This window comes from Nymphaea colorata, chromosome 13 (genome assembly GCF_008831285.2).
Source record: "Nymphaea colorata isolate Beijing-Zhang1983 chromosome 13, ASM883128v2, whole genome shotgun sequence".
NCBI lineage: Eukaryota > Viridiplantae > Streptophyta > Magnoliopsida > Nymphaeales > Nymphaeaceae > Nymphaea > Nymphaea colorata.
The window spans coordinates 2,878,673-2,888,948 of NC_045150.1; the positions used below are offsets into that span (position 1 = coordinate 2,878,673).

General features: G+C 42.4%; 1 protein-coding gene across 1 annotated transcript; it reads left to right on the forward strand.

Annotated features, from left to right (window-relative positions):
- Positions 1-5,168: 5,168 nt before the first annotated feature.
- LOC116267003 (E3 ubiquitin-protein ligase RGLG3-like) lies at positions 5,169-9,631 on the forward strand. The gene is made up of 6 exons (XM_031648548.1): positions 5,169-5,349; positions 7,089-7,186; positions 7,271-7,350; positions 7,415-7,520; positions 9,341-9,468; positions 9,559-9,631. The coding sequence occupies exons 1-6, from the start codon at positions 5,169-5,171 to the stop codon at positions 9,629-9,631; spliced, it is 666 nt and encodes a 221-aa protein (XP_031504408.1).
- Positions 9,632-10,276: the final 645 nt, after the last annotated feature.

Sequence of the window (10,276 nt, forward strand, 5' to 3'; positions counted from 1 at the left end):
TTCACGGATCGGATTGACAAAGCTCAGGCGGACCTGGGCAAAGTGGGGCCTTTGGCCCAAATCAGATTTGAATAATTACTTAGAATGATTTGATTCATTTGCTTTTGTACCGTTTTTTTGTTTGATTCGGTTTGTTTTACGTCTCATGTCGAGACAGTGCTTTGAACCATTTTGGCACTTGTATATAAGCCAAAACTGAGACGTTTTATTCATTCTTGCTTAATGAAAATTGAGGTTTCTCTTTCCTCCATAGAGTGTGGCTTACTTGGAAGCACTACATAGTAACACCCACCAAGCTGTGAGAGCACCGGAGTTCTTCACAAGGATTAATGGTTGTCGGTAGCCATTAACGGTGAAGAGCAACGACGTACCCGAACCAGGTTGAGCTTGGGTAGGCAGCCGTGCATTCTCCTTGACCACGAGGGAGTTGGGAGGCGGCTGTTCAATAGGGAGGTGGAGAAGAAGACGAGCCGTGGATCTGCCGCCGGCTTCCCACCATCGACAACCGGCGAGATCTCTCATTCTAAAGCTAAGTACTCCATCTTCCTAAGTACTTAGTGAAGGAGTTCTCGGCTTCAGCCTAGCCAAGACATCAACGGTGATTCTAACCTTGCATTCAGGAGTTCTCTCTCGTCTAACTGGGTTTGGGATCATCAGCATCGATTGGAGAGGAAGATCTAGTATTGGAGACACCACGAAGAAGGATGGGAGCATCCAGCTGGAATCACACCCAGCAGCCTAAATTCCAGCCTTTGACTGGTGGATCCGGGCTAGCTAAAGCGCTTCCAAGTCACCCTCGAATATCTGAACCAAAGAGGGAAGATTAGGAACGAGGAGGAAGACGAGCCGTGGATCTGCCGCCGGCTTCAGCACCGTCCAATGAACGATGGTTGAATGGCTCTCAAAAACGGGTGAACACTTCTCTCTCTCTCCTAAGGCACAGGTGACCTCGTCATTGTGGAAGGGGAAGCTGCTGGCCACAGTGGGCCTCTGGCCCAGCAAGGGCTCCCGAAGATGGGAGATCCTGACGACAGCAGAGAACCCATGGTTTTGGGTGGTGCTGAAGACGTTGTTGCTGGGAGAGAGGATCTGGCTTCATCCTCCAGCACATCAAAGGGCAAATCGTGGGCTGCTATTGTGGATGGGGGAAGTTCTGTGGCAAAGATGAACTTGCCTCCACTGGAGAAAAAATAGGTGGCAGGGAAGAGGCGCCTGGTCATCTCACAACAATCTTACCAAGTCCTTTGTCAACAGTTCAGGTTTAGCGCCATAGCCACTCTAGTTTGGGGGGCTGGGAAAGGTCGCCTGGATTATAGCTTCATCTTCTCGAGTCTTAGAAGCTTATGGCCTGTTATCACTGACTTAAGGTTCACTTCAGTGGGGAAAGGTATGTTTCTCCTCCGCACCTCCTCTGAAGCACATTATGTCGCCTGGTAGATGGTATGTGGGAGGTAGACCTCTTATTGCTAACCAATGGCATCCTGGAATGCATATGAGGATTGAGAGTTTCAACTGAGTTTGTATGTGGATATGACTGCCTGAATTGCTAGTTGAATGGTGGAACCCTTGGATTTTCACTGACATCGCTGAATTAATAGGGGATTCATTCGTGGAAGCTAATGAGTATACCAAAGATCTCCAGTTTTGGTTTTGCCCATATCAAAATTGAAATCCTACTTGGGCTCAGGCCAACATCAGAAATTGAACTCAAGGTTACAGGGGGCAAATTTTTTGTTCAATCCATCAAATATAAAACTAAGGTCAAATATTGTCACATATATGGTTCAACTGCTCATTTTGAGGGTTTCTGCTTGTTGATGGAGGCAGTCTAGGAAGGGGATAAGGTCACTTCTAATGTTTGGCAACTTGTTAAAACCCCTAGAAGAAGACCAAAACCCAACAAGGGATCAGAGGATGTGCAGCGGCTCCCACCATACCCTACTGGCCCAGGAAAGTAAAGGTGTGCAGGGCCCTCCTCAACTTGTGACTGCTACAAGGAGTGGCACAAACTCCCTATCAATGCACACCAATGATCAATTGGTTGACAAGCTTAAGAAAAGAACACTCAAGCACAAATAAGTCAATGGATCCAAAAGGCGAACCAGTCCTCCCAAAATGGGTGTCATATTGGAGAATGCAGGAGGGAGACTCCAAGATGATCAACTCCCTACCATGGAGGGGTCGGACCATGAGTATAAGGAGGGTTCCCCTTCAGACGACATGGACATTGGCATCAGTGAAGAACAGCCAGTACTAGAGGCGATGGCTGATGACTCCCTAACTAACAAGTTGGTTAGTGGGGAAGGGAGGGGGCACAACCAACCCTGCTCATGAACATCCTAGCTTGGAACGTCCGCAGGCTGGTGGCTCCTCCAGCCCAGTATGAGTTCATACGAACTCTGAGGTCTACCTGCAAACGGGCTTTTGCAATTGACACTAAGTTGAATGCGGAACAACTTCAGAAGTTCCAATTCAATATCTCAGACAAACGCCTAATCTCCAACATCCATATCTCGGGACCTTGGGCACGCATCATTGCTCTATGGGACCCGTTGGAAGTGACACACCAAAACTGGTATGCTCACCCCCATTGGATTGTTTCTCAATTTTATAATATATCTTCAGGTCAAACATTTGTGGCTATAGGGGTCTATTTACATACCGATTTTAGAATAAGGAAGGATCTGTTTTCTACTCTTCTTGCAACCCTTAACCTTTGCAGTGCGCCAATTATGTGTGGGAGATTTTAATGCAGTTTTAAACAGCCATGAGAAAACTAGAAGGGCTCCCGCTCTTCAAGCTTGTCTAGCCTTATCTGGTTTTGTTTCTCAGTCAGCTCTAACTAAAGTTTTGTGTCTTGATACGAAATTCACGTGGACCAATAACTAGGTGGGCCATGAGAACGTCATGTCCAAGATCAACAGATGCTATGTATTCAAGGAGTGGGTGGATGATCCAGAATTGATGGTGCTCCTGGAAGTGCATCCAAGGATTATATCTGATCACAATCCAATTTTGTTTTGCATATCAAATCGCAAGTTCAGAACATGGGGTCGTACCCCTTTTCGGCACTTTCAGTATTGGCAGGACATGGCTGGGTATGGAGACCAACTTGTGTCAGCCTGGACAGTGGATACGAGGGGTTGTGCAATGATTAAACTCATTCACAAATTGGAGACCACTAGGGACAAACTGAAGATTTGGTGCAAGGGTGGCGCCAATGACCTACCCCACCAAATTGTGGAATTAATGTCCAAAATTAAACTCCTACAGTCCCTAAGTGAAAGGGGCCACCTTGAGGTGATAGATGAAGAATGCAACCTTAAGCGCAAACTGTTCAAGTTATTGCGTTTAGAAGAATGTCTGTGGTGCCAAAAATCTAGAATCAAATGGATGAGGGATGGCAACCTTAATACCAAGTTTTTCCAGGGAATCGCCAAAGGGAAGAGATGAAGAAACAAGATCGCCACCATCTTCTATGACGGACGGCTCCTAACAGAGATGCTTGATATTTTTACAGCTTGCACGGATTATTTTGCTGGTCTGTTAAGGACTTCTTATGGCATTGGGAGGTTACCATACTCTCTCGCTCCGGCCCCAGTCGCCAGAGGAGAATGCTGACCTGCTGAAACTTATCATCACAACAGAAATCCAGTGGGTAGTAATGGACGCTGATAGGGATTCCGCACCTGGCCCAGATGGGTTTGGCAATAGTTTCTTTTAGAGTAACTGGAATATTGTGCATGAAGCAGTAGAGTAGCAGGGTGATACGTGGTTTCTTTGATTCCGAAAGATTGGTGAAGTCTATTAATAAGACCCACATCATTCTTCTACCCAAGGAGCAAGGCGCTACGCAGGTGGACAAACTTCGGCCCATCTCCCTCTGCACCAGCACGCTGAAATTCATCACGAGGATTATGGTCCAACGTATGAAGCCTATACTTAACAGTATTATATCCAAGAACCAAAGCGCTTTTCTGTCGAGAAGATGCATTCAAGACAGCTTCCTACTTAGCCAAGAAATAGCCCACATTTTTCAAAATAGCAAGAAACAAACAACTTGTATTAAGATAGACTTAAGCAAGGCTTATGACAGAGTAAAATGGGGCTTCTGGAAGGCTGCCCTTTGCCATCTTGGTTTTCATGACCTTTGGATACAAAAAGTTATTACTATCGTTACTTCAGTCAGATCAGCACTCCTTATCAACGGCAAAGAAGGAACGTGGTTTGTGAGTAAGAGAGGACTTAGGCAGGGGGGGGCCACTCTCCCCCTACCTTTTTATCTCTGTCATGGAAATGCCCAGGCGTAGCATTCAAGCACACATTAACAGCAAACAAATTAAAATTCCGTCCATGGGGGCTGGTTCCAGTTCCCTTTTCTCCATGCTATATGCAGACGATATCATCTTCTTCATTGATGGGAGATTACAGAATTTGCGTCACTTGAAAGTGTGTTTGGACAAATACTTCTCTTGCTCTGGCCTGGTTATGAACATTGCTAAAAGTTCAGTCCTCTCCTTCAATATGGACAGTCTGCTCTCAGATAGAGCGGGAAATGGGCTGGTGTCAAGATCAGCTACCCACCACCTATCTCGACATTCTCCTCCACACGAAAGACATGACCGAGGTTCAATGCAGGCCGCTAATCCTTCGCTCAACTCAAAAGCTCGCACTATGGAAACAAAAATGCCTTTATTTTGCAGGCCATTTGTGCTTAATCAAGCACGTTCTCTCACTCGTGCCAAGTTATTGGAGCCTAGTTGTTAAAATTCCTGTGTCCACCTGCAAACAATTGAACAAGATGGCAGCTGATTTTCTTTAGGGTGATATGGCAGACTGCAAAAGTTACCACCGTATGAATTGGGCCACACTATGCCTCCCAAAGTTAGAGGGAGGCGTAAGCCTAAGAGATATCAAGGAAACTAATATGGCCAATATGGCTTTTCTAGTTTACCGAGTGTCGCAATAGGCCTCTCCCTAGGCATCCCTTTTTAAAGGTCGGTATTGTGAGCGGAAAGGATTACTAGACAGCAGCATGAGGGGCAAAAGGGTGTCCAGAGCTTGGCGCAAGACGCTGCAAGATTAAAGAGCAAGTCGCTTGGAAGATCGGCAATGGTTCTTTGGTCAAGTTTTGGACAGATCACTAGGTAGCTGAACGGCTGATAGATATGATCCCTATAACTCATCTCCATCTAGTCCAAGATAGTATCACCTATTCTGTAAAGGAGATCATTGAGGTGAATGGGGAGCACATTATGGACTTCCTAGCCAGCCTTAACATCCCCTTCACTTGCCCTAGGATTGAAGTTGAGCAGTCAGATGCTCTGGTATGGAAGAATGGGGATAAAGGTGAGATCAACCGGCACAGAATCTGGAAGAGGATCCGGAAGAAAGGCAACGAGTTTAATGACTATATTCTAGTGTAGAAAGGGAGACAACTTCCAAGGTCTATCTGGGTGGTCTATTTAGGCAATGCTGGTCGTCTTCCTATGGATGGGCTTGTGCAAAAGCAAGGTCGGTCTCTCGCTTCCAGGTGCCCTATTTGCAAGCACGCGAGTGAAGATATCAAACACCTTTTTTTTTACTGTAAGGTGCTCGTTCTATTTGGACCTGCATCTATGGTATGTTTGGCAAGGCTGCACCATGGCATAAGAGCCCCCCAAACATCATGCAAGCACTTAGTCAGTGGCATCAGAAAGGCTTCAAAGATAAAACTCTCGACAAATGCTGGCAAGATAGCTTCCACATGGCAATTTGGTTTATTTGGAGAACCCGTAACCACTTCAAGCATAAAGAAGACATTCTCTTAGGCAACTTGGCCAAACAATTTTGGTCAAACTGTAGTGAGCATGGGTGGACTTATCAGTGGACGAATTCGCAACAAGTGAAAACCCATAACTGGCTATGTACTGGGATCCTATGGAGTGATGGAGTTCACAGAGATGATACGCAGGTGGAAATCAGTATCACGTCCTGGTTTAAGACTGGCAGGAAAGGGGTAGCAGACCTCATTAGAGACGCCGCAGGACAGTTTCAGTATGGTCTGGCTTGCTGGTTTGAGATGAGTTCTGGTTGGCAGGAGACTGAGGTTCTAATGGAATGCATCCTAAATTTGGCTAACTTGGAAGATAATCTAGGGCGCATCTACATACTGGCAAATGATGGCGATTGCAAGCAGCACCTTTGCAGTTTCATAGATTGCAGGCCGGACACTGCACTTAACTCACCACTGATAAATAGCTTCTTCAGCAAGTTGGCCATTTGCAAGAGATAGCCTCTTGCTGAAGCCTCTAATCTTTTGTTGTTTATTCCAGATAATGGACTGTATACCAAATGGAATCCTACAGATACCCTGTGGGATCCATTAAAAGAAAATACTTTGAGGGACTGAGGTCCTTGCGGACCCATTTTTGCTATAAATACTTCTTCATTTTGTTGCAATAAAAGGATGGGGGCCTACCCCTCAAGCAGTCATTGTCCGGAATGGCTCTCAAAAAAAAGATTGTAATCCCAAAATCAAAATTCATTTGGTGACCCATCTAGTGCCCCACAGGCTGCAGCAAAGCAAAATATCAAATATAAAAGTCACAAAACCAAAAATGAAAGAACAAAGGAGAAGAAGAACTCATGCTCAAGTAATGTCACCGTAGTCTATTGACGAAGGGCTGGCAAATGAAAACTCGTCTTCTGTCAGTCCTGCAGATAGCTTCAAATAGAAGGAGACGGGTTCACAGGAGAGCTAGTTCTATATGCTGCCCCCCGTATATATAACCAGCATACGCCAGATGTGGACCCTACTATCAATATGCATATTTACTTTCATGCCCAAACATTGGATATCTATGTGCATGAGATAGCATGTGTATGAGATGAAAAATAGATATGAGATAATGTGTATGAGATAGCAAATAGGAGCTGCCAATGGGTGAAAGGGTTTTGTCGTTTCTCACCTCTGTTTTGTTTTTTATTCTTGTCTAGACTATTTAGTTGCCATTTTTTCTTAAACTCCTTGTAACCGCCTTTATGTTGCATGCACTTTATTTTTATTATTTATATTCCCTGTTACCACTAATGTGATTCATCTACAGGACCAACATCCTTTGCACCTGTAATTAATGCATCAATCGACATTGTTGAGAGAAGCAAAGGGACATATCATGTCCTTGTCATTATAATAGATGGGCAGGTTCATCTTAATGTCTCCTTTTGTCATTAAAAACTTTATGGCTAATTGAACACCTACTAACTCTCTATCCTTTTCCATGGGTAGGTAACTAAATATTCTGACCCATCTTCTGGATGTCTCAGTCCCCAAGAAGGTGCAACTATAGATGCCATAGTTTCTGCAAGGTACTCGTCTATTTATATGCTTCAGTGCATTTCCTTCTTTTACTAATAATATTGACATGTTCAGTCACTACCCACTATCAATTATTTTGGTTGTTATTGGAGATGGGCCATGGGATAAATTGCAGCAGTTTGGTGATAACATTCCCCGGAGAGAGTTTGACAACTTCCAGGTAATAATTTGTTTATTTTTCACATTTACTATATAGTGCTATAGTTATTATTTTATGTCATGTTATTGGCTGTTGTACTATTAATCCGTGTAAACATGCTATGATGTCTCTTCTTGAGAAATTAAATGTGAAACTGAAAATTAAGAGTAGACTAGCAAAAAAAAAAATGCAAGTTTGCATCCCATATTACAAATACCACATTGTGATTAGCCATTGTGTCTTGGATTAGAAGAGCTTAATAGTACAATTGTGTCTTCGTATACAAAAAAAGTGTAATTTTTCCAAATCTCAATGGATATGTCAAGTAAAAAATGGATTGGTGAACTTTAAGATGCAAGAACCTAAGTTGAGCATGGACATCAATAACTTTTTTCAACTGCAAAGGCACAAGAGACGGGTCTTGATGATAAGTGCCATGCTGGTATGGATCTTCAGAATCCTCTATTAAGGAGCATTGCAATGCTTTTCATGCATTATATAGAGATCCCTATTATCCCCCAATGTGTGTTTTGTGAAGCATGTCTTCCATTGAGATATAATGGAAAAGTATATGCTCTTAAATGTTTGGCCATAGCTTTTGTTGTAAATCTGCACAGCCACTTGAAGATGAGATTCTTGTTGTTATCATTTTTCTCTGAAGTTGTGAACCTTATGTAAATGTTATGGGGATAGGTTTCCGCTTGAGTTAAGGCTACACATATTCATTTCTATAATTCTATTTGTGTCCTATTCCTCTCCATGCAGAAAGGAACAAATATCATGTCCAAAAACTCAAAATTTATATAACCACCCCCTCTCTTCCTCTTTCTCCGTTTTGCCTACTTCATCTCTATTCACTATGGAGCATTGAACGAGAGGAGAGAGGGTAGGTAAGAGGGGTAGGGGAGAGAAAGATAATGATGGAGGGGTGGTTCAGTCTGCCCCAAAGAGAAACTGGCTGAATGCATATTACTCATTCAAACATTCACTCACTCACACACACACACACACACACCATATATACAGAAGCACATATAATGCAATGATGATCCATTGGAAAATGGGTTCTATTGGAGACAATGGGTTTGTGATATAGTAGATTAGTGAATCAAGAGGCATCCAATTTCCTTTGATCCCTAGATCTTTGGGTTTTAGTTGTTGAGGTCATTTGATGAAGTTGTATTTAGGTTTCGTTTGCAAATGAACCAGTTGAACTGATACGGTTGCTCATCAGTTGCAGGTTGTGTCACATTGGTGCAGCTACATATGAGTGTAGGTGCATACATTGGTGCAAAGCATTTTCAAAAATCTTTGGTGTAGGGATGGTCATATGGATGTGTTTAGCAATAATATTATTTTAAACAAACACATATTTTCTCTATTTATGAAACTATATAAAAAAAATACACAAAATAAGTTTTAGCCCTTGTTAGAATTTTGAAGCTATAGATTGGCTCCAACAATAAAAAATTCCTAGCTCCACCATATCTTGCATTTGCAGTATTGACCCAGGTATCGGTCCCTTTCCAAGAGTGTCTGTGATACATAGATTGTAGGGCTTCTGATTTTAGGGCAACTTTGACTAACTGCTTGATCAAGATACAGGTTGTTTCCAGATGAACGAGTTTTTTTTTTCTTTTTTTGCCCCTATCAATTTTTTCTTTATTTGGAGGTTGGGGTGGAGGAGAGGAAAGAAGAGAGAAAGGGGTTGTGCATGCTTTGGTGCTATGATGACGCCAGTCTTTATCTTTGTTTAACCTTTGAGCATATGGCATCCACCTGTTGCCTACTTATAGTGGTTTTCCTTGTGGGTGAATCAATTGTCATTATGTCCTTTGCAGTTTTTGAATTTCACAAAGATAATGTCATGGAATCATGACAAAACCAAGAAGGAAGCTGCACTTGCCCTGGCAGCTCTTATGGAAATTCCTTTCCAGTATAAAGCGACTCAAGAGCTCAATTACCTAGGGTAAGATTTCCCTTACCCTATTAATAATTTGAAATGTTGTTTGTATAAGTTCCAATCTGAAATGCCAAATTCCCCTCTGCATCTTTGTAGGCATCGAAGGGGTAGTAATCCTGGCCTGCCTCCTCTCCCGCCTCCTCGTGAAGTAATCAATCATGACAAGTGACAAAAGAGCAAGCAAACAGATTCATTTTCATATTTTTTATTTTCTTTTGTTATTTCCTTTTGCTTGGTTCCAGATCCATAGATTCCATTCAACCATTTTTAAGGGCATTTAAGTCTCATTTTGCAATCAATTTTTTAGTGAATGAAAAGACCCTAAAGGCATTTGATAACTGTCCTTCTTGACCTAATGAACATGACGTCTTGCCTACCATACTCTTGACATGTTTGTCATGCTATTGATGTTCTCTGTCCATCATTTGGTGGTTTTAGAAATATAGCACCATGTTCCTTATATCTAATGTTTGTTTTCATCATTGTCTATCTTGTATGTCCTGTTCGTTCTATCTGATGTTTGATTTATGTTTTGTCCATTTTGTCTAGTGTTTGCATCACGTACAATCTATTCTGCCTGTTTTGTACACTAGTGTTTGCATCACGTACAATCTATTCTGCCTGTTTTGTACACGTACAATCTGTTCCTACAAAGTTACAGCTCACAAAAATCATGCATCATTTTTATGTTTGATAGAAGAAGAGTATGTTATAACAGTCCTATTACAAAATTCAAAATAAAACCTGTTAAGTCAAAATTTACACATTCAATAACTTGATCATGTTAAAGCAAGATAATACATAGAACACCAAA

What these genes read in the sequence shown, in the direction of transcription:
- LOC116267003 (XM_031648548.1), top strand. Translation starts at nt 5,169, where the DNA reads ATGATCCCTATAACTCATCTCCATCTAGTCCAAGATAGTATCACCTAT. An exon ending in GATGCCATAGTTTCTGCAAG is followed by an intron (nt 7,351 to 7,414) that starts GTACTCGTCTAT and finishes TGACATGTTCAG; the next exon opens with TCACTACCCACTATCAATTA. An exon ending in CAAGAGCTCAATTACCTAGG is followed by an intron (nt 9,469 to 9,558) that starts GTAAGATTTCCC and finishes GCATCTTTGTAG; the next exon opens with GCATCGAAGGGGTAGTAATC.